Source organism: Oncorhynchus masou, unplaced genomic scaffold (assembly GCF_036934945.1).
Source record: "Oncorhynchus masou masou isolate Uvic2021 unplaced genomic scaffold, UVic_Omas_1.1 unplaced_scaffold_461, whole genome shotgun sequence".
NCBI classification, from domain to species: domain Eukaryota; kingdom Metazoa; phylum Chordata; class Actinopteri; order Salmoniformes; family Salmonidae; genus Oncorhynchus; species Oncorhynchus masou.
Genome location: NW_027011005.1, coordinates 415196 through 440197, shown reverse-complemented (window position 1 = coordinate 440197; position 25002 = coordinate 415196). Strand labels below are relative to the sequence as shown.

Here is a 25002-nt window from a genome sequence, read left to right as displayed (position 1 = left end):
CGAGTCCCTACGGACTACTACTGGAGAACGAGTCCCCCGGACTACTACTGAGAACGAGTCCCCCGGACTACTACTGGAGAACGAGTCCCCCCGGACTACTACTGGAGAACGAGTCCGCCAGACTGCTCCCTGGAGAACGAGTCCGCCCGGACTGCTCCCTGGAGAACGAGTCCCCCGGACTACTACTGGAGAACGAGTCCGCCCGGACTGCTCCCTGGAGAACGAGTCCGCCCGGACTGCTCCCTGGAGAACACAGTCCGCCCGGACTGCTCCCTGGAGAACGAGTCCCCCGGACTACTACTGAGAACGAGTCCCCCGGACTACTACTGGAGAACGAGTCCCCCGGACTACTACTGGAGAACGAGTCCCCCGGACTACTACTGGAGAACGAGTCCCGCCGGACTACTACTGGAGAACGAGTCCCCCGGACTACTACTGGAAACAAGTCCCCCGGACTACTACCCATCCCCCGGACTACTACTGGAGAACACCAGACTGGAAACATGACTGCTCCCAACCAGTCCCCCGGACTACTACTGGAGAACGAGTCCCCCGGACTACTACTGGAGGCAGTCCCCCGGACTACTACTGGAGGAAGGACTACTACTGGAGAAGAGTCCCCCGGACTACTACTGGAGAACAGAGTCCCCCGGACTACTACTGGAGAACGAGTCCCCCGGACTACTACTGGAGAACGAGTCCCCCGGACTACTACTGGAGAACGAGTCCGCCCGGACTGCTCCCTGGAGAACGAGTCCGCCCGGACTGCTCCCTGGAGAACGAGTCCCCCGGACTACTACTGGAGAGAGAGTCCCCCGGACTACTACTGGAGAACGAGTCCCCCGGACTACTACTGGAGAAACGAGTCCCCCGGACTACTACTGGAGAACGAGTCCGCCCGGACTGCTCCCTGGAGAACGAGTCCGCCCGGACTGCTCCCTGGAGAGGGTCCGCCCGGACTGGTGGAGAACGAGTCCCCCGGACTACTACTGGAGAACGAGTCCCCCGGACTACTACTGGAGAACGAGTCCCCCGGACTACTACTGGAGAAGAGTCCCCCGGACTACTACTGGAGAACGAGTCCCGCCGGACTACTACTGGAGAACGGGTCCCCCGGACTACTACTGGTAGAACGAGTCCCCCGGACTACTACTGGAGGAGTCCCCCGGACTACTACTGGAGAAACGAGTCCGCCAGACTGCTCCCTGGAGAACGAGTCCGCCCGGACTGCTCCCTGGAGAGAGTCCCCCGGACTACTACTGGAGAACGTAGTCCCCCGGACTACTACTGGAGAACGAGTCCCCCGGACTACTACTGGAGAAGAGAGTCCCCCGGACTACTACTGGAGAACGAGTCCCCCGGACTACTACTGGAGAACGAGTCCCCCGGACTACTACTGGAGAACGAGTCCCCCGGACTACTACTGGAGAACGAGTCCCCCGGACTACTACTGGAGGTAGAGTCCGCCCGGACTGCTCCCTGGAGAACGAGTCCGCCCGGACTGCTCCCTGGAGAACGAGTCCCCCGGACTACTACTGGAGAACGAGTCCCCCGGACTACTACTGGAGAAAGATAGTCCCCCGGACTACTACTGGAGAACGAGTCCCCCGGACTACTACTGGAGAACGAGTCCCCCGGACTACTACTGGAGAACGAGTCCCCCGGACTACTACTGGAGAACGAGTCCGCCCCGGACTGCTCCCTGGAGAACGAGTCCGCCCGGACTGCTCCTGGAGAACGAGTCCCCCGGACTACTACTGGAGAAGAGTCCCCCGGACTACTACTGGAGAACGAGTCCCCCGGACTACTAGAGAAGAGAGTCCCCCGGACTACTACTGGAAAACGAGTCCCCCGGACTACTACTGGAGAACGAGTCCCCCGGACTACTACTGGAGAACGAGTCCCCCGGACTACTACTGGAGAAGAGAGTCCCCCGGACTACTACTGGAGAGAGAGTCCCCCGGACTACTACTGGAGAACGAGTCCCCCCGGACTACTACTGAGAGAGGACTACTACTGAGAACGAGTCCCCCCGGACTACTACTGGAGAACGAGTCCCCCCGGACTACTACTGGAGAACGAGTCCCCCCGGACTACTACTGGAGAACGAGTCCGCCCGGACTGCTCCCTGGAGAACGAGTCCGCCCGGACTACTACTGGAGAACGAGTCCGCCCGGACTGCTCCCTGGAGAACGAGTCCGCCCGGACTGCTCCCTGGAGAACGAGTCCGCCCGGACTACTACTGGAGAACGAGTCCCCCCGGACTACTACTGGAGAACGAGTCCCCCCGGACTACTACTGGAGAACGAGTCCGCCAGACTGCTCCCTGGAGAACGAGTCCCCCCGGACTACTACTGGAGAACGAGTCCCCCCGGACTACTACTGGAGAACGAGTCCGCCCGGACTGACACTATAGTCCACCCGGACTGCTCCCTGGCGAGTCCGCCCGGATCACTGTGATGAAGATCCCCCGGACTACTACTGGTGGTAGTCCCCCGGACTACTCAGAGTGGAACTACTGGAGAAGAGTCCGCCCGGACTGCTCCCTGGAGAACAGTCCGCCCGGACTGCTCCCTGGAGAACGAGTCCGCCCGGACTACTACTGGAGAACAGTCCCCCGGACTACTACTGGAGAACGGTCCCCCGGACTACTACTGTGTGTGTGTCACTACCCCCGGACTACTACTGGAGAACGAGTCCCGCCGGACTACTACTGGAGAACGAGTCCCCCGGACTACTAGATATTAGTCCCCCGGACTACTAACAAACAGTCCCCCGGACTACAACAGCAGGTCCGCCCGGACTGGAAGAGTCCCCCGGACTGCTCAGGAACTCAAACAGCAGGCAGCTGTCCGGAATGAGAACGAGTCCCCCGGACTACTACTGGAGGGATCCCCCGACTACTACTAGTCCGCCCGGACTGGAGACGGGTTCCCGGACTGCTCCCTGAGAACGAGTCCGCCCGGACTACTACTGGAGAACGAGTCCCCCGGACTACTACTGGAGGCAGAGTCCCCCGGACTACTACTGGAGAACGAGTCCCCCGGACTACAACTGGAGAACGAGTCCCGCCGGACTACTACTGGAGAACGGTCCCCCGGACTACTACTGGAGAAACGAGTCCCCCGGACTACTACTGGAGAACGAGTCCCCCGGACTACTACTGGAGAACGAGTCCCCCCGGACTGCTCCCTGGAGAACGAGTCCCCCGGACTGCTCCCTGGAGAACGAGTCCCCCGGACTACTACTGAGAACGAGTCCCCCGGGAACGAGTCCCCCGGACTACTACTGGAGAACGAGTCCCCCGGACTACTACTGGAGAACGAGTCCCCCGGACTACTACTGGAGAACGAGTCCCCCTGGAGAACGAGTCCCCCGGACTACTACTGCGAGTCCCCCGGACTACTACTGGAGAACGAGTCCCCCGGACTACTACTGCGAGTCCCCCGGACTACTACTGGAGAACGAGTCCCCCGGACTACTACTGGAGAACGAGTCCCCCGGACTACTACTGGAGAACGAGTCCCCCGGACTACTACTGGAGAACGAGTCCCCCGGACTACTACTGGAGAACGAGTCCCCCCTACTACTGGAGAACGAGTCCCCCGGACTACTACTGGAGAACGAGTCCCCCGGACTACTACTGCTCCCCCGGACTACTACTGGAGAACGAGTCCCCCGGACTACTACTGGAGCGAGTCCCCCGGACTACTACTGGAGAACGAGTCCCCCGGACTACTACTGGAGAACGAGTCCCCCGGACTACTACTGAGAACGAGTCCCCCGGACTACTACTGGAGAACGAGTCCCCCCCCGAGACGAGTCCCGCCGGACTACTGGAGAACGAGTCCCCCGGACTACTACTGGAGAACGAGTCCCCCCGGACTACTACTGGAGAACGAGTCCCCCCGGACTACTACTGGAGAACGAGTCCCCCCGGACTACTACTGGAGAACGAGTCCCCCGGACTACTACTGGAGAACGAGTCCCCCCGGACTACTACTGGAGAACGAGTCCCCCGGACTACTACTGGAGAACGAGTCCCCCGGACTACTACTGGAGAACGAGTCCCCCGGACTACTACTGGAGAACGAGTCCCCCGGACTACTACTGGAGAACGAGTCCCCCGGACTACTACTGGAGAACGAGTCCCCCGGACTACTACTGGAGAACGAGTCCCCCGGACTACTACTGGAGAACGAGTCCCCCGGACTACTACTGGAGAACGAGTCCCCCGGACTACTACTGGAGAACGAGTCCCCCGGACTACTACTGGAGAACGAGTCCCCCCAGACTACTACTGGAGAACGAGTCCCGCCGGACTACTACTGGAGAACGAGTCCCCCCGGACTACTACTGGAGAACGAGTCCCCCCGGACTACTACTGGAGAACGAGTCCCCCCGGACTACTACTGGAGAACGAGTCCCCCGGACTACTACTGGGAACGAGTCCCCCGGACTACTACTGGAGAACGAGTCCCCCAGACTACTACTGGAGAACGAGTCCCCCCAGACTACTACTGGAGAACGAGTCCCCCCGGACTACTACTGGAGAACGAGTCCCCCCAGACTACTACTGGAGAACGAGTCCCCCCAGACTACTACTGGAGAACGAGTCCCCCCAGACTACTACTGGAGAACGCAGGAATGTGATTAACAGTGAGGGAAAGGAGAACATGTTGTGGCGAGAAAAGAACAGAACAATGGAAGTGAAATGATCTTGATGCCTCTTCCTCATCGGTGTTGATCTGCGCTGGCATACCTTCCTCCTCCTCAGAGGAGGTGTGGTATTAATAACCTGACTCCACCCCCCTCACTCACACCAATCATCTATTGGACTAACACTAATTATATTTGAATATTAAATCACAGTCAGGACGGGAAGGAAGAAGCTATGACCGTCTCATGGTAGATGCAGACAGTAACATCTTAAAAACAGAAGGTGTGATCAAATAGCCTGGAACTACACATTTAACTTCCTATAAGGCTTGGCTCAATAAATCATGTAGGCCTGTTTGTGTTTGGTGGGGTAGGAGGGTTTGGTCTGCTTGTTGTAGTACACTACTTTACCCCATCTGTGTGTGTGTGTGTGTGTTTGTGTGGGGTGTTGACAATATCTGTGTTTGTATCCTAACCTGTTTCTGAGTCCGTTGCCGAGGCTGCCCCCCACCAGAGTCTGCAGGGAGGGCAGAGCAGAGCGGCTCAGCTGTTGTCTACTTGGCCCCCTGCGGCCCCCGGGCATGGCCAGGCACCACCTCAACACCCCCTGCTACTGCCTCTCCACCTAGACCCAGAGACCAGCACCACCTCACAGCCCGGCCCAACACAGCCAGGCCACTGGAGAGACGGACAGAGAGAGAAAACAACGTCAGGGTCATGTTCATTAGGCACAACACGTTAGAAAACAGAGTCAAACAGGGAGGTAGAATACCATCTGAACTTGTGCACATTGCAACCCATTTTGTTATAGTGTGTGCTCTAATGAACACAACCCAGGTGCAATAAAGAACAGTCCCAATAGAGGACAGAATGTACACACGTTGCAGGTAGACTCCTGAAGTCTCCTGAAAAAACATGCCATGAATGAGTCGCTACTCTTCTCATCGGAGAGGCACGTAGGATGATATGACGTAGGATAAACAATGGATAAACTTTCCAGAACATGGTGTCCTACTGAACGCAGCCCTGGGGAAGATGGTGACAACAAAAGGCCAGACTAGGTCAGAGTCAATAGAACAGAGGTGGGTGAATAGGTCCTGGGTTACTGGTAGGACAACATCACCACAGTCAAGCACCCAGGGTCATGCAACTTTACATAAGACGACATCCTCAGACTGATCACAGACAGGCATCACAGAGACACACAGACAGACAGACATCAGACAGACAGACAGACAAGGCATCACACACAGACAGACAGACATCACAGACAGACAGACAGACATCCCAGACAGACAGACAGACAGACATCACAGACAGACAGACAGACAGGCATTAGACACAGTCAGACAGACATCCCAGACAGACAGACACAGGCATTAGACACACACAGACAGACAGGCATCACACACACAGACAGACAGGCATCACACACACAGACAGACAGGCATCACACACACAGATAGACAGGCATCACACACACAGACAGACAGGCATCACACACAGACAGACAGACAGGCAGGCAAACATCACACAGACAGACATACAGACAGACAGAGAGGCATCACACACAGACAGGCATCACACACAGAAAGACAGACAGACATCACACACAGACAGACAGACAGAGAGAGCGGCATCACACACACAGAGACAGACAAAAATCACACACAGACAGACAGGCAAACATCACACACAGACAGACAGGCAACGCACACAGACAGGCATCGCATGCATGTACAAGCACACAGTCACCAAACACACTTTACAATGGCAGCCAGGTGAGAGACAACAACCGTAGCTACTGTAGATGCCACGGTTATAGAACAAGAGATAAGCAAACCAGGTTATCGCAATGACCTTTGTGTGTGTGTGTGTGTGTGTGTGTGTGTGTGTGTGTATATATAATTGAGGAGCTTCCTAGTGGCTGTACATAGGCTAATGTATAGTTTGCTGGAACAATCCACACACACAGCCATTCCATTAAGGGAGACTGAACAGAAAGGAGTTAGGGAGAGAGACAATGCCCACAACCACAAAACAAAGGCAGCTGGCTAGTCCAGTACACTACAACCTTGACTACTGGAGGAGCAGGGAAGGGATGCAAAGGTGCCAGTCAACTTAGACTAGCTTGGCTGTCCTTCCATGTACTAATGTTTCTGGTGATGATGAGTGATAACGGCTTTAGAAGCATCCCCTTTAGCCGTGCTCGCATCAGATCAGAGCCTATCTGCAAACATAGCTAGCTACTGTTCTCAGGCAACACTTTCTTAAGCATGACTGTACTGTATGTAGTGTTGTATCGATACTGCAGTTTTTCAACTTTGCAAAATGCGGAAATCAGATCAGAAGGCATATGCGCAATAAAGTAACGGCTTTATGACAGTTCGTGGTAAACTGTGGCTGATAGAAGCTGTTACAATATTATAGGCAACTGTTACACAAGTCTGACACTTGTATTGAGAGTGCAATATTCCCAAATGGCAGAACATCGAATTTCTAACTACTTTATAACATTCAAGAAGATGAAACATTCTCATAGAAGTTGAAAAGTTGTATTTTCAAGACACGTAACTAACGTTAGCTAGCTAAACACATATTGTACTTACTACACATTTAACTAGATATGTATAAGCAATTTGTAGCTAGCTAGTTATTTCCAGTAACATTGTCAAGCTACCTAACGAACGGTACTAGCTAGTTTTTGTGTTATTGGACATGATCGAACTGTTTTTTGTTATTATAGAGGAGAAACGAGACAATGTACAGGATTCATCATTTCAAATGGGGGAAGTTAGCTAGCCTAGGTATATTATGTTTAATATTATGCATCGTATACAAAAACAGCTAGCTAATGAGCTACTCGTGCAGGAATTAAACAGAATACTCACACAACATTGACAAAAAGCGGATGGTGTGGACACGGATGCATCAGTCAATTGTGGGTTGACAAGCCGAGACAGGAGCGAACATTTCTCTCGTTTTAAAAGGGAATATATTCATAGGTTTTAGCGGGGACGGTGGTTGTGTGCTACTTATAAACACACAGGACGTTATATCGGTTTACCTCCAACAACAAACATACGGTTAAAAACGAGTCTGTTTGCAGTGCAACAGTAGCTTGCTACAGTCACTAGTAGCACACAGAGACCGACGTGGCAAAGCGATGCCTGTTTTGCCAAAACGTCATCATTCATGCGACGTGTTCTTCAGCCACGCAGCCGCACACGAATTTGGTGACGAATATTTACACAAATTGTACAATCCTCTTGCAAAGCAGTGGCTTTTCAAGTTAACATTTTCAATACAGGGTAAATGTTAAATACAAAAATATGCATTTAATTCCTGCTAACTTTGTTATATTGAATAAATTAATCACAAGCGAGTATGACATCCCATGGCACACATCTTATATGGATGGCCTTTGACCCTGAATGTAATTTGACAAATCAATTCTGCCAATTTGTCTTTACCTTGCCTTGAGCTAATCTGATTACAACACAAAGATGATCATATATAGGTCTGAAGCAGGCATTCACTGTCTGTGTAACTTACTGGACAATGGAGCTTCCTAGTGTCTGTGTGTCCTATAGGCCAGACTGTTGGGTGTGAGTGTCATTTGCCTCCATCATGTTTGAAATGGAAACCAGTTGGGTGAAGAAGACACCTGTACACAAAGGGATCTATAAAATAACTTTATTGAAAACATTTCCTTCATTGTCCCTAAGAGGGAGGAACTTACACCAACACCATTTTCTATCCAGAGACATCAAATCATACAGCTGTGATCTTCACATCAAAGCCCAGTTCACCCTGAGGAGATGGTGGTGGTTTTGCTTTCTCTAATAGGATAAGTCCCAAGCAAACTGACTTCACGTAACAGCACATCGTTTTTGCTCATTTTCCTGAGCCATATCGATACATACATAACTGGATATTCACAAGTCAAGATGTCCAGACAGAGCACAAAATTCAAAACTATTTACATGTACAACATGTAGAAAAGGGACCTGAGTGATCATGGAGTACAAGCCTACATAGGCTATGGCTAAAAACAAACAGGAAACATATTTTGTTTTCTGGTTTACTTTTGACAAACAATTAAATAAGGCATATTATGTATTATTCTCATCTGTTAATGTTATGGCAATGATACAAATAAAATGATGTGTAGTACCTTCAAAAACGTTAAAGAAATTGTAAACGTTCTAGAGTATGAATCTGGAAAATCAGATCGGCATGTCGAATTGCATGCCGCCAGGTATCATTCGTGCTTTCTAAGTCTTTCATATGTTGTCATTCATTTCTCTCATTTAGTCCTTTCTTTCCCCGTGAGGATAATACAAGATGGAGAGATGGAGGGCGGCTGGAGGAAAACAGAGGGCGAAGGTGAAGGACAACATGGCCGATGACCAAAAGACAATTGCTTAGCTCTGCAAAATTGCCAAACTTCAGCTCTTTCATATGTTGTCATTCATCCCGCTCTTTCCCCATTAGAATTAGAGGTCGACCGATTAATCAGAATGGCCGATTTCAAGTTTTCATAACAATCGGAAATCGGTATTTTTGGGCGACGATTTTGCCGATTTAAATGTATTTTTTATACCTTTATTTAACTAGGCAAGTCAGTTAAGAACACATTCTTATTTTCAATGATGGTCTAGGAACGATGGGTTAACTGCCTTGTTCAGGTGCAGAGCGACAGATTTTCACCTTGTCAGCTCGGGGGATCCAATCTTGCAACCTTACAGTTAACTAGTCCAATGCTCTAACCACCTGCCTCTCAGTGCACTCCACGAGGAGACTGCCTGTTACGCGAATGCAGTAGAAGCCAAGGTAAGTTGCTAGCTAGCATTAAACTTGTCTTATAAAAAACAAATCAATCATAATCACTAGTTATAACTACATATGGTTGATGATATTACTAGTTTATCTAGCGTGTCCTGCGTTGTATATAATCGATGCAACGCTGGGGGATGATTTAACAACAGCGTATTTGCGAAAAAAGCACAATCGTTGGACGACTGTACCAAACCATAAACACCAATGCCTATCTTAAAATCAATACACAGAAGTCTATATATTTAAACCTGCATATTTAGCTAAAATAAATCCAGGTTAGCAGGCAATATTAACCAGGGGAAATTGTGTCACTTCTCTTGCGTTCATTGCACGCAGAGTCAGGGTATACACAACAGTTTGGGCAGCTTGGCTCATTGCGAACTAATTTGCCAGAATTTTACGTAATTATGACTTAACATTGAAGGTTGTACAATGTAACAGGAATATTTAGACTTAGGGATGCAACCCGTTAGATAAAATACCGACCGGTTCCGTATTTCACTGAAATAAACATTTTGTTCTCGAAATGATAGTTTCTGGATTCAACCATATTAATGACCAAAGGCTCGTATTTCTGTGTGTTATGTTGTAATTAAGTCTATGATTTGATAGAGCAGTCTGACTGAGCGATGGTATGCAGCAGCAGGCTCGTAAGCATTCATTCAAACAGCACTTTCGTGCGTTTTCCAGCAGTTCTTCGCAAACACAACGCTGTTTATAACTTCAAGCCTATCAGCCTAATGGCTGGTGTAACCAATGTGTAATGGATAGCTAGTTAGCTGGGTGTGCACTAATACCGTTTCAAACGTCACTCGCTCTGAGACTTGGAGTAGTTATTCCCCTTGCCTAGCAAGGGCCGCGGCTATTGTGGAGCGATGGGTAACGCTGCTTCGAGTGTGGCTGTTGTCGATGAGCCCAGGTAGGGACGAGGAGAGAGACAGAAGCTATACTGTTACACTGGCAATACTAAAGTGCCTATAAGAACATCCAATAGTCAAAGGTATATGAAATACAAATGGTATAGAGAAATAGTCCTATAAATACTATATTAACTACAACCTAAAACTTCTTATCTTGGAATATTGAAGCCTCATCTTAAAAGGAACCACCAACTTTCCTATGTTCTCATGTTCTGAGCAAGGAACTGAAACGTTAGCTTTCTTACATGGCACATATTGCACTTTTACTTTTCCAACACTTTGTTTTTGCATTATTTAAACCAAATTTAACATGTTTCATTATTTATTTGAGGCTAAATAGATTTTTATTGATGTATTATATTAAGTTAAAGTAAGTGTTCATTCAGTATTGTTGTAATTGTCATTATTACAAATAAATAACATTTAAAATAATAATAATATATATTTTTTTGGAAGCGGCCGATTAATCAGTATCGGCTTTTTTTGGTCCTCCAATAATCGGTATCGGCGTTGAAAAATCATAATCGGTCGACCTCTAATTAGAATCGCACAATATGAGGAGACAGAGAGGGTGGAGGAGGACATGACAGTGTGACCTGAGACAATTGCTTAGCTCTGCAAAATTGCCCAACCTCAGCTCTTTCTACAGTTTCTGATTTCCCAATGCTGAGCCTTTCAAACTGCTCATCTACTGTTGAGGGCTGACTCACTGGCTGACTACTGTACTGCACACACAGCTTTTGTTTGCACAACAGATTGTCAAGATTGGGCACTTATCTGCACTGAGAGCGTTCAACCAGCAGAGGGGGCTGTTGTAATGCCATTCAGCAGAAGGAGAGGAGAGGTAGCCAGTGAGAGCCCAGATCACAGTGCCCTTGCCAGAACTCTTGCCCTGTAGCGGGACAGATTCATTAAAGGCTCCCTGAATGGAAGAAGTGACGAAACCAAGTAGTGTGCACCAGTGTGTCTTTGTGACTGATTCTTTCATATCTGTGTGATTATATGATCATGTGTAATTGAAGGCATGGATCAAATGCCATTGTCAGATGGTAAATGCTTTTGAAGGGGTGTGTGTGTGTGTGTGTGTGTGTATTCAGTGTACAAACTAAAGCAGAGTTTTAACAGAGTATCGCTCATTCCTCCTTGGTGGTTTCTGTCCCGGCTCGTATTCAGAATAGCTGGGCGGAATGTCTGAATACATCTCTCCTCCTCCTCCTCTTCTGTGACCTCTGCCCTCTCCTCTCCTGCTGTTTTCATCCTCATCTGAACTGAACGACCCTCTGCGGGAGCGGAGTAGTTGCTGGGAGGCGGGGCGCGACGCTGCTCCTCGAACAGGTCGTCTCTGGAGCGGGATCGAGGGACCCTGTCGCTGAGGTCGTCACGTGAACCCATTCGACCCCGCGCCCCCCGGCTCTCCCCGTCCAGAAAGTCTTCACTGTAGCTCCTTGGCATGCCACGGCTCCTTGACGGCGACGGGTAACGGCGCACGCTGGCTTCGCTGCGGTCGTCACGGTGATTGGTGACGCGACTCTCGCTGCGGCTGCTTCCTCTGGAGCTGGGTGGACGTGTTTTAGGAGCAAGCGGCAGCTGGCCCCCTCTCCGACCTCCTCGTCCAGGCTGCTCTACGATGGGAGGCATCTGGATGACCCCCCGGTAGTCCACGGCCCCGTCGTCCAGGCCAGAGAGCATGCTGGGAGGACCCGCTGAGTAGGGGACGTGCTGGGGCATCATGTGCTGAGGGGGAGGGGGTATCATCTGGAGCTGCTGGTGGTGGGGTTGGGGCTGCATCATGGGGCTGGTCCCATCCATGCCCCTCACCTGGCTCTCCAGGTAGTCCAGCATCTGCTTGTTGCCGGGATGTTGGTTGCCGTAGATGCTGGCAGCGTGGACACTGGGGGGCATGTTGTAGCCAGATGGGGGAGGTGGGAGGGGCATGGGGGCCATGGCAATGCTCTTCCCTGATTGGGAGCCTGATGGGATAGAGAAAACCATGATAAGTGACAAATATGGATTTGTTAAAGACACATTTAGAAGATCAGAAGCATAGCTCTGCTGTGTGTGTGTGTGTAAGACTCCGTGTGTGTGTGTGTGTGTGTGTGTGTGTGTGTGTATGACTCCGTGTGTGTGTGTGTGTATGACTCCGTGTGTGTGTGTGTGTGTATGACTCCGTGTGTGTGTGTGTGTATGACTCAGTGTGTGTGTGTGTGTATGACTCCGTGTGTGTGTGTGTGTATGACTCCGTGTGTGTGTGTGTGTATGACTCCGTGTGTGTGTGTGTGTATGACTCCGTGTGTGTGTGTGTGTGTGTATGACTCCGTGTGTGTGTGTGTGTGTATGACTGTGTGTGTGTGTGTGACTCCGTGTGTGTGTGTATGACTCCGTGTGTGTGTGTAACCTGACTCATCTGTGATCCGTGGCTCATGGGGTGTAGATGGGTGACCTATCCAGGGACTCCGTGTGTGCATGTGTGAGTACTAACCTGCATACAGCAGAGGGTTCATCTGTGAGGATCCGTGGCTCATGGGGCTGTAGATGGGTGACCTCCCATCCAGGGACCCATGGCCCTCTGGGCATCCTTCATCATCCTGTGCTGCATCACCGCTGGAGCAGGGACAGACAGAGGAAGAGGTTTCTCAGGAGCAGAAGGGTGTGAGGGAAAGCCCTTCCCTACCTTTCTCAGAGAGAGGTCCTTCCCTACCTTTTTCTCAGGCCCTTCCCTACCTTTCTCAGGACAGCAGGTCTGTGGCAGCAGGGACAGGGACCTTTCTCAGGACAGGAGAGCAGGGACAGACAGAGAGGCTCTTCCCTACCTTTCTCAGGACAGCAGGTCTGTGGGCAGCAGGGACAGACAGAGAGGCTCTTCCCTACCTTTCTCAGGTCTGTGGACACAGCAGCCCTTCCCTACCTTTCTCAGGACAGCAGGTCTGTGGGCAGCAGGGACAGACAGAGAGGCCCTTCCCTACCTTTCTCAGGACAGCAGGAGGTCTGTGGGCAGCAGGGACAGACAGAGAGGCCCTTCCCTACCTTTCTCAGGACAGCAGCAGGTCTGTGGGCAGCAGGGACAGACAGTCGCCCTTCCCTACCTTTCTCAGGACAGCAGGTCTGTGGGCAGCAGGGACAGACAGAGAGGCCCTTCCCTACCTTTCTTCTGTCAGGACAGGACAGCAGGTCTGTGGGCAGCAGGGACAGACAGAGAGGCCCTTCCCTACCTTTCTCAGGACAGCAGGTCTGTGGGCAGCAGGGACAGACAGAGAGGCCCTTCCCTACCTTTCTCAGGACAGCAGGTCTGTGGGCAGCAGGGACAGACAGAGAGGCCCTTCCCTACCTTTCTCAGGACAGCAGCAGGTCTGTGGGCAGCAGGGACAGACAGAGAGGCCCTTCCCTACCTTTCTCAGGACAGCAGGAGGTCTGTGGGCAGCAGGGACAGACAGAGAGGCCCTTCCCTACCTTTCTCAGGACAGCAGGAGGTCTGTGGGCAGCAGGGACAGACAGAGAGGCCCTTCCCTACCTTTCTCAGGACAGCAGGTCTGTGGACAGCAGGGACAGACAGAGAGGCCCTTCCCTACCTTTCTCAGGACAGCAGCAGGTCTGTGCCCTTCCCTACCTTTCTCAGGCAGCAGGGACAGACAGACAGAGAGGCCCTTCCCTACCTTTCTCAGGACAGCAGCAGGTCTGTGGGCAGCAGGGACAGACAGAGAGGCCCTTCCCTACCTTTCTCAGGACAGCAGGAGGTCTGTGGGCAGCAGGGACAGACAGAGAGGCCCTTCCCTACCTTTCTCAGGACAGCAGGAGGTCTGTGGGCAGCAGGGACAGACAGAGACACCCTTCCCTACCTTTCTCAGGACAGCAGCAGGTCTGTGGGCAGCAGGGACAGCGGACGTAGCAGCAGCACCTCTGAGGACAACACTGGCAGCAGCAGATACAGAAGAGCAGGATGAGGAGCAGAGCTCCAATCACTATGAACAGCACCGTCAGCCAGTCTGGAGACAGCCACAACACAGGAAATCATTACATCAGATGATACTTACTAGGTTGGGAAACAGACATGCACTTATACCAATGTCACTTCATTTCGAGTCCCACCAGGGTCTGTATTTACAAAGTGCATCACAGTAGGACTAGTGCTGATATAAGCTATGGCTTCTCCTAATGAATAAGATGACATGAAAACATAAATCTATGATAATCGATCATTTCAATAAGCATTTTTCTACAGCGGGCCATGCTTTCCGCCTGGCTACCCCTACCCCAGCCAACAGCTCTGTACCCCCCGCAGAAACTTTCCCAAGCCCCCCTCCCCACTTCTCCTTCACCCAAATCCAGACAGCTGATGTTCTGAAAGATCTGCAAAATCTGGACACCTACAAATCAGCAGGACTAGACAATCTGGACCCTCTCTTTCTAAAATTATCTGCCGCTATTGTTGCAACCTCTACTACCAGCCTGTTCAACCTCCCTTTTGTATCGTCTGATATCTCCAAAGATTGGAAAGCTACCGCGGTCATCCCCCTCTTCAAAGGGGGAGACACTCTAGACCCAAACTGTTATAGACCTAGCTCCATCCTGCCATGCCTTTCTCAAATCTTCAAAAGCCAAATTAACAAACAGATCACCGACTACCTTCTCCACTATGCCATCTGGTTTCCGAGCTGGTCATGGGTGCACCTCAGCCACGCTCGAGGTCCTAAACGATATCATAATCGCCATTGACAAAAGACAGTACTGTGCAGCCGTCTTCATCGACCTGGCCAAGGCTTTCGACTGTCAATCATCGCATTCTTATCGGCAGACTCAATAGCCTTGGTTTCTCAAATGATTGCCTCGCCTGGTTCACCAACTACTCAGATAGAGTTCAGTGTGTCAAATCGGAGGGCCTGCTGTCCGGACCTCTGGGATGCCTCAGGGTTCAATTCTCGGGCCCACTCTTTTCTCTGTATACATCAATGATGTCGCTCTTGCTGCTGGTGATTCTCTGATCCACCCCTACGCAGACGACACCATTCGGTATACATCTACCCCTTCTTTGGACACTGTGTTAACAAACCTCCAAACGAGCTTCAATGCCATACAACACTCCTTCCGTGGCCTCCAACTGCTTCTCAATGCTAGTGAAACTAAATGCATGCTCTTCAACTGATTGCTGCCCGCACCCTCCCACATGTCTAGCATCACTACTCTGGACGGTTCTGACTTAGAATATGTGGACAACTACAAATACCTAGGTGTCTGGTTAGACTGTAAACTCTCCTTCCAGAATCACATTAAGCATCTCCAATCCAAAATTAAATCTAGAATCAGTTTCCTATTTCGCAAAACAAAGCCTCCATTCACTCATGCTGCCAAACAGACCCTCGTAAAACTGACTATCCTACTGATCCTTGACTTCGGTGATGCCATTTACAAAATAGCCTCCAACTCTACTCAGCAAACTGGATGCAGTCGATCACAGTGCCATCCGTTTTGTCAACAAAGCCCCATACACTACCCACCACTGCGACCTGAATGCCCTCGTTGGCTGGCCCTCGCTACATATTCGTCGCCTAACCCACTGGCTCCAGGTCATCTATAAGTCTTTGCTAGGTAAAGCCCCGCCTTATCTCAGCTCACTGGTCACCATAGCAACACCCACCCGTAGCACACGCTCCAGCAGGTACATTTCACTGGTCATCCCCAAAGCCAACACCTACTTCGGCCTCCTTTCTTTCCAGTTTTCTGCTGCCAATGACTGGAACGAATTGCAAAAATCACTGAAGCTGGAGACTCATATTTCCCTCTCAAACTTTAAGCATAAGCTGTCAGAGCAGCTTACGATCGATCACTGTACCTGTACATAGCCCATCTTCAAATAGCACACCCAACTACCTCATCCCCAAGCCTTAGGAAGTGCAATCGGACCAAATTTACACTATCTTGGATTGGCATATACTTAAATCTACAAACCTCAGATTTCCCACTTCCTGGTTGGATTTTTTCTCAGGTTTTTGCCTGCCATATGAGTTCTGTTATACTCAGACATCATTCGAATAGTTTTAGAAACGTCAGAGTGTTTTATATACAAATATACTAATAATATGCATATATTAGCAACTGGGCCTGAGTAGCAGGCAGTTTACTCTGGGCACCTCTGGGCACCTTATTCATCCAAGCTACTCAATACTGCCCCTGCAGCCATAAGAAGATAATACTTGTATGTTTGAGGAATTTTAATTAGGAGATTTCTGTTGTTTGAATTTGGCGCCCTGCACTTTCACTGGCTGTGGTCAAATCGATCCCGTTAACGGGATTTTAGCCGTAAGAAGTAAGATGACATGGACAAGAAGGACCTCTTAACGAATCAGATGACATGGACAGGAAGGACCTCTTAACGAATCAGATGACATGGACAGGAAGGAAGGACCAGATGATCCTCAGAGATCAGCACTCAGATGACATGGACAGGAAGAGACGCTTCATCAGATGACACGGCCCAGGTTGTGGTCATAGCTGCTCTGGATAAACGTCTGCTAAATGACTTAAATGTAATGTAAATGTAACACGGCCCAGGTTGTGGTCAACTTACTGTAGACCATGAGTTTGATCACGCCATCCAAACCGCCGCTGGTGTCTCCCGTGGCTTCCACAGAACAGTAGTAAACTCCGTTGTCCCACCACATGATCTCATTGATCACCAGGTCAGCCTCTGTGGGGGAAGACAGGCCAACAACGTCAAAACATGTCAGAGTAGCAACAACCACACATTCACACGTTGTTTCTCAACCCATTCTTCTGGGAACCTCCAGTCATTTCACATTGTTGTTGTATTCCACCACTAGTTGGATTAGTTAACGCAGGTGTGACATTGTGACTGGATGAAAGTTACAAAATTCCAGTAACGTTCCTAAAAATCCCAGGTTTTCCAGAAATGCCCAGGTTGGATGATTTCCGGTATCAGGAGGGATTTAAGCAGGGAATTTGGAATTCTCCCACCAGGATTTCTATCAAACTGGGGGATTTAGGGGATGTTACTGGAATTTTGCAACACAAGGCTGTCTAGACTCACTGTTCTGGACGGAGATCTTGCGTTCCCGGTACTCTGTGCCCAGTATGGCCTCGTTGGAGCCTCTCTTCTGGACGATGATCCTCACCGTGCGCTGGCGGTCTGGGCAGTCATTGGCCGGGTCCTGACCCAGCTGCAGAGCATTCTGGTACGCTATAGAGGGAGATATGTTTCATACAGAGGTGAGTGGTACTGTACATCACCAGTAATTTAATTCATATTTCAGGTTCTAGAGTGAAACAGGAAGTTTGGGCCTCACTACAAATATACACCGTCAAAATGTAGCCCAACTAGTTAACATGGAGCCCAACTCCCAAAACACAGCTCCAGGCCAGTTCCCTTCAGGGTCCATTAACCTGGAGACCAGGGTCCATAACTAACCTGGAGACTAGTACAGGGTCCATAACTAACCTGGGGACTAGTACAGGGTCCATAACTAACCTGGGGACTAGTACAGGGTCCATAACTAACCTGGGGACTAATACAGGGTCCATAACTAACCTGGGGACTAATACAGGGTCCATAACTAACCTGGGGACTAGTACAGGGTCCATAACTAACCTGGAGACTAGTACAGGGTCCATAACTAACCTGGAGACTAGTACAGGGTCCATAACTAACCTGGAGACTAATACAGGGTCCATAACTAACCTGGGGACTAAGTACAGGGTCCATAACTAACCTGGGGACTGGGGACTAATACAGGGTCCATAACTAACCTGGAGACTAGTACAGGGTCCATAACTAACCTGGAGACTAATACAGGGTCCATAACTAACCTGGGGACTAGTACAGGGTCCATAACTAACCCGGGGACTAGTACAGGGTCCATAACTAACCCGGAGACTAGTACAGGGTCCATAACTAACCTGGGGACTAGTACAGGGTCCATAACTAACCTGGGGACTAATACAGGGTCCATAACTAACCTGGAGACTAGTACAGGGTCCATAACTAACCTGGGGACTAATACAGGGTCCATAACTAACCTGGGGACTAGTACAGGGTAACTAACCTGGGGACATAACTAACCTGGAGACTAATACAGGGTCCATAACTAACCTGGAGACTAGTACAGGGTCCATAACTAACCTGGGGACTAATACAGGGTCCATAACTAACCTGGGGACTAATACAGGGTCCATAACTAACCTTGGGAGTAATACTCCAGGATGGGGTCCTTGCAGAAGGACTTGTATCGCCAGGTGACCTGGACATCCTGCTGGTTAGCGGAGGTGGAGTAATCACACTTCAGGATGACGGAGGCAAACAGAGCTGTACTCCTCTCTGTCTGAGGAACATTCACCTGGACGCTCTGCACCTCTGATGGGATAGAAAACATCTTGTCAGTGTGTATATATGTATATATATACAGTGCCTTGCAAAAGTATTCGGGCCCCTTGAACTTTGCGACCTTTTGCCACATTTCAGGCTTCAAACATAAAGATATAAAACTGTATTTTTTTTGTGAAGAATCAACAACAAGTGGGACACCATCATGAAGTGGAACGACATTTATTGGATATTTCAAACTTTTTTAACAAATCAAAAACTGAAAAATTGGGCGTGCAAAATTATTCAGCCCCTTTACTTTCAGTGCAGCAAACTCTCTCCAGAAGTTCAGTGAGGATCTCTGAATGATCCAATGTTGACCTAAATGACTAATGATGATAAATACAATCCACCTGTGTGTAATCAAGTCTCCATATAAATGCACCTGCACTGTGATAGTCTCAGAGGTCCATTAAAAGCGCAGAGAGCATCATGAAGAACAAGGAACACACCAGGCAGGTCCGAGATACTGTTGTGAAGAAGTTTAAAGCCGGATTTGGATACAAAAAGATTTCCCAAGCTTTAAACATCCCAAGGAGCACTGTGCAAGCGATAATATTGAAATGGAAGGAGTATCAGACCACTGCAATCTACCAAGACCTGGCCGTCCCTCTAAACTTTCAGCTCATACAAGGAGAAGACTTGGCTGCATCTCTGATCAGAGGTCCATGATCACTCTGGATGAACTGCAGAGATCTACAGCTGAGGTGGGAGACTCTGTCCATAGGACAACAATCAGTCGTATATTGCACAAATCTGGCCTTTATGGAAGAGTGGCAAGAAGAAAGCCATTTCTTAAAGATATCCATAAAATGTGTTGTTTAAAGTTTGCCACAAGCCACCTGGGAGACACACCAAACATGTGGAAGAAGGTGCTCTGGTCAGATGAAACCAAAATTGAACTTTTTGGCAACAATGCAAAACGTTATGTTTGGCGTAAAAGCAACACAGCTCATCACCCTGAACACCATACCCACTGTCAAACATGGTGGTGGCAGCATCATGGTTTGGGCCTGCTTTTCTTCAGCAGGGACAGGGAAGATGGTTAAAATTGATGGGAAGATGGATGGAGCCAAATACAGGACCATTCTGGAAGAAAACCTGACAGAGTCTGCAAAAGACCTGAGACTGGGACGGAGATTTGTCTTCCAACAAGACAATGATCCAAAACATAAAGCAAAATCTACAATGGAATGGTTCAAAAATAAACATATCCAGGTGTTAGAATGGCCAAGTCAAAGTCCAGACCTGAATCCAATCGAGAATCTGTGGAAAGAACTGAAAACTGCTGTTCACAAATGCTCTCCATCCAACCTCACTGAGCTTGAGCTGTTTTGCAAGGAGGAATGGGAAAAAATGTCAGTCTCTCGATGTGCAAAACTGATAGAGACATACCCCAAGCGACTTACAGCTGTAATCGCAGCAAAAGGTGGCGCTACAGAGTATTAACTTAAGGGGGCTGAATAATTTTGCACGCCCAATTTTTCAGTTTTTGATTTGTTGAAAAAGTTTGAAATATCCAATAAATGTCATTCCACTTCATGATTGTGTCCCACTTGTTGTTGATTCTTCACAAAAAGATACAGTTTTATCTTTATGTTTGAAGCCTGAAATGTGGCAAAAGGTCGCAAAGTTCAAGGGGGCCAAATACTTTCGCAAGGCACTATATATATATATATATATATGAGTGTGTGTGTGTATATATGTGTGTGTGAAAGGGGGAATGTACACTGTTTTTGAAAGAAAAGCTCATTTTGGTCCATTAAAATAACATCAAATTAAATCAGTGTAGACATTGTTGATGTTGTAAATGACTGGAAACTGCAGATTTTTCATGGAATATCTACAGTTGAAGTTTACATACACTTAGGTTGGAGTCATTAAAACTTGTTTTTCAACCACTCCACAAATTTCTTGTTCACAAACTATAGTTTTGGCAAGTCGGTCAGGACATCTACTTTGTGCATGACACAAGTCATTTTTCCAACAATTGTTTACAGACAGATTATTACAGTGAATTATAAGTGAATGTGGGTCTGAAGTTTACATACACCGAGTTGACTGTGCATTTAAACAGCTTCCAGAAAATGTCACGGCTTTAGAAGCTTCTTGCTAATTGACATAATTTGAGTCAATTGGAGGTGTACCTGTGGATGTATTTCAAGGCCTAACTTCAAACTCAGTGCCTCTATGCTTGATATCATGGGGGGAAAAAAAATCAGCCAAGACCTCATAAAAGATGTAGACCTCCACAAGTCTGGTTCATCCTTGGGAGCAATTTACAAACAATAGTTTGCAAGTATAAACACCATGGGACCACGCAGCCGTCATACCGGTCAGGAAGGAGACGCGTTCTGTCTCCTATAGATTAATGTACTTTGGTGCAAAAAGGCAATGCTACCAAATACTAATTGAGTGTATGTAAACTTCTGACCCACTGGGAATGTGATGAAAGAAATAAAAGCTGAAATAAATCACTCTCTACTATTATTCTGACATTTCACATTCTTAAAATAAAGTGGTGATCCTAACTGACCTAAGACAGGGAATTTTTACTAGGATTAAATGTAAGGAATGGTGAAAAACTGAGTTTAAATGTATTTGGCTAGGGTGTAACTTCCGACTTCAACTGTACATAGACATACAGAGGCCCATTATCAACAACCATCCCTCCTGTGTTCCAACAGCACGTTGTGTTAGCTAATCCAAGTTTATCATTTTAAAAGGCTAATTGATCATTAGAAAACCCTTTTGCCATTAATGTTAGCACAGCTGGAAACGTATGATGAAAGAAGCAATAAAACTGGCCTTCTTTAGACTAGTTGAGTATCTGGAGCATCAGCATTCGTGGGTTCGATTACAGGCTCAAAATGTCCAGAAACCAAGTACTTTCTTTTAAAACTCTTCAGTCTATTCTTGTTCTGAGAAATGAAAGCTATTCCATGCAAGAAATTGCCAAGCAACTGAAGATCTCGTACAACGCTGTGTACTACTCCCTTCACAGAACAGCGCAAACTGGCCCTAACCAGAATAGAAAGAGAAGTGGGAGGCCCGGGTGAACAACTGAGCAAGAGGACATGTACATTAGAGTGTCTAGTTTAAGAAACAGACGCCTCACAAGTCCTCAACTGGCAGCTTCATTAAATAGTACCCGCAAAACACCAGTCTCAACGTCAACAGTGAAGAGGCGACTCCGGGATGCTTCTAGGCTGAGTTGCAAAGAACTCTGGCCAATAAAAATAAAATATTAAAATGGGCAAAAGAACAGACACTGGACAGAGGAACTTTGCCTAGAATGCCAGCATCCCGGAGTCGCCTCTTCACTGTTGACGTTGAGACTGGTGTTTTGTGGGTACTTTTTAATGAAGCTGCCTTGTGAGGCGTCTGTTTCTACAACTAGACACTAATGTACTTGTTCTTTTGCTCAGTTGTGCCTTAACCCTATTAGTCCCGAGGCCACAGCAAAAATCAGCTTCTCATTGATCTGACTTTCATTGATCTGCACATCCAGCCCTTATATTTATTCTCAAAATGAAGTGTTTTAACATTGTATTTTCAGGACAACCAGGGCTACAAGTAGAACACAAAACTATTTGACATAAACAGTTGTATTCATGAGTTTTATTGACAAATGCCAATACAAAACACAAGGTCCACCAAAGCAAAAACAAGTACAGAAATGGTTTGCTCACTGGGAAATGAATATCCAACTAGTCAGTGACAACTTTATGGAGTTTGTGACAGCAACTATTTAAGCTTATTACAATATTATAGACACTATGTCCTGGGATTTCCTATGATCTATGTAGAAGAACCCCTTACAATATTATAGACACTATGTCCTGGGATTTCCTATGATCTATGTAGAAGAACCCCTTACAGTATTATAGACACTATGTCCTATGATCTGCTATGTGGAATAACCTTATCTTCTAGCGACTCTTCTGTAGCTTGTGAGGTCATAGACCTAAACATGTCACACGTGCGTGTTCCTGAGAGCCTCAGCTTTTCAGAGATCGCTTTAAATAGTTTGTAGCTCAATCCATTCGGACTGCCCTGGTCTCGCAAACACCGCTCTAGCTCAGCCCCCGTTAAATCACAGAGGAATCGGTGGTACCAAAATGTGCTGGCGTTCCGGTGGGAATCATTGGGTTAAAGCGTATTGAATGAGATAGAGAGAATAAAAGAATGGGATAGAGTATGTGTACGTGTGTTGACAGAGCCCTGCTGAAGGTGGTTCAACTGGAAAAACTAGTGACTGAAAGCAAGAGACAGCTGCCACAGGAAACAGTTTGATTCAAATAGACTCAACTTCCATTGTAAAAATAACACTACAGTACAGGCCAGGTGTATTCAACTCTTACCGTACGACAGGGTTCTCCAACCCTGTTCCTGGAGAGCTACCCTCCTGTAGGATTTCACTCTAAGACCAGGTGTAACTAACCTGGTTCAGTTTATCAACCAGCTGATTATTATAATCAGGTGTGCTAGATTAAGGTTAGAGTGAAAACCTACGGGACGGTTTCTCCCCAGGGACAGTTTTGGAGAGACCTGACAAAACGCAGTGGAACTGGCTTTGAGGTCCAGAGTTGAGGGATATCGGCAATAGACCACCAGTTACAACCTGGTTTTAGAGCATTCCGTATTATTCTGTATGTAAATCCGAGATACTCCATTTAGTATGAAATGTTACGTTTCATATGGTATGTATTAATTTGTGTATGTCCATCACATTTCCTATGATATGTTAAAACTTACAATTCATATTACATGTTAGGAATTTGCAAAGAGTACAATATGTTAGGAATTTGCAAAAGGTATGACATGTTACAAATTCTAGCTAGGTGGTTAACGTTAGACAGCTTGCTAACGTTAGCTAGGCTAGGGGTTAAGGTTGAGTTTAGGAGTTATGTTAAAGGATTAAGGCTAGTGTTAGGGGAATGGGTTAGCTAAAACTGTTAGGGGAAGGGTTAGCTAACATGCTAAGTAGATGCAAAGTAGCAAGTAGTTAAACATCCTAATTAGCTAAAATGCTGAAGTTGTCTGTGATGAACTCGTAACCTTTTGGGTTGTTAGACGTTTGCATTACACACCCACCCATCCACCCTACTTTCTTTTTGCCTTAAGTAACAGTTTATCTTCTGTAACCAAACATAACATACCACACTCAATGGGGTGTCACGAATTTACGTACAGAATAATACGAAATGCTCTGAGACCAGGTTGCCATTTAGGCTAGTCAGGTTACTCTGTAACTGTCGGGGTCTATGTCCTTGAATACCCTCCATAATTACTATTATTGAGGTGCAATGTCAGGATAACTAACACCCCCCTCCCCCCCTCCAGCTGGAGCCAAACCAACAGGAGTTTTGCTCTAAAAAAGGTGAATTCCATTTTCAATCTACAGTATTTCGTTATGAGTAGGTCTAAATCTAGATAAGGATCCGTATCTGTAACTCGATAGGACGACAGTGCGAGTCATCGTGAGAACTCATCGGTATCTCTCCATCATGTGACCGATACCCCGGCTCCTGCCTAACTGGCTTGTCATTGGAACTTTTTGGGTTGTGGATGGATACATTAGAATAGCATAAACTTTTGACGCGACTAAATGAAACGAAGCTCTAATGCAAGAACAGGACGAATTGACAACATTTAACGATTCAAATATAAATTGCTAATTTTCATGAACAAAAACTCACCTGTCGGTAGGGAAGAGAGGACGAACGCGGCCAGTATCAACCTCCTCATCGTTGATTGATCCATTAAACTAATAAATATATCGTCCAATTTATGTCCTATAAAAAAAAGGACCTAAATTATCCTCCTAAACAGACTCCCCATTGTTATGTCTGTCTTGTGTCTTGTCTTGAACACGGCTCCTTCCTTGTCCGACACCTTTCGGGAATTTGGTTTGCTGGCTGCGGAGACAGACAGACCCCACCCCGAAACAGGTGCTGTATGTGACGTGGACAGGTGCTTCCTACCGCAGGAAGCCGCTATGAGAATACAGAATGAAAGCGACGGCAAATCTGTAATATGTTAATTCATTCGATATTTAAATAATTACTTTAATACATACATTAATATTCAGCCTTTTTTAAATGTGATTTAGGGTCTTTTTTTTTACACATGACATTGTTAGGCAATAATTAGCCGACAGTGAGATGTTTTTAGTTCGTTTGGAATACATTCATTCAAAAGGTTCATTTT

The 25002-nt window shown here is 47.8% G+C and overlaps 1 protein-coding gene and 1 pseudogene across 1 annotated transcript in view; both read right to left on the bottom strand.

Annotated features, from left to right (window-relative positions):
• Positions 1-7847, bottom strand: part of LOC135535222 (transmembrane protein 39A-like) — a 29706-nt gene extending 21859 nt beyond the window's left edge. The window contains exons 1-2 of the mRNA XM_064961919.1: positions 7551-7847; positions 5136-5337 (exon numbers count right to left, since the gene is read on the bottom strand). Of these exons, the coding sequence (XP_064817991.1) occupies positions 5136-5242 (107 nt within the window). The 5' untranslated portion in view covers positions 5243-5337; positions 7551-7847. The remainder of the gene's footprint in view (positions 1-5135; positions 5338-7550) is intronic.
• A 491-nt stretch (positions 7848-8338) lies between these two features.
• Positions 8339-24715, bottom strand: LOC135535218 (immunoglobulin-like domain-containing receptor 1; annotated as a pseudogene).
• Between the last annotated feature and the right edge of the window lie 287 nt (positions 24716-25002).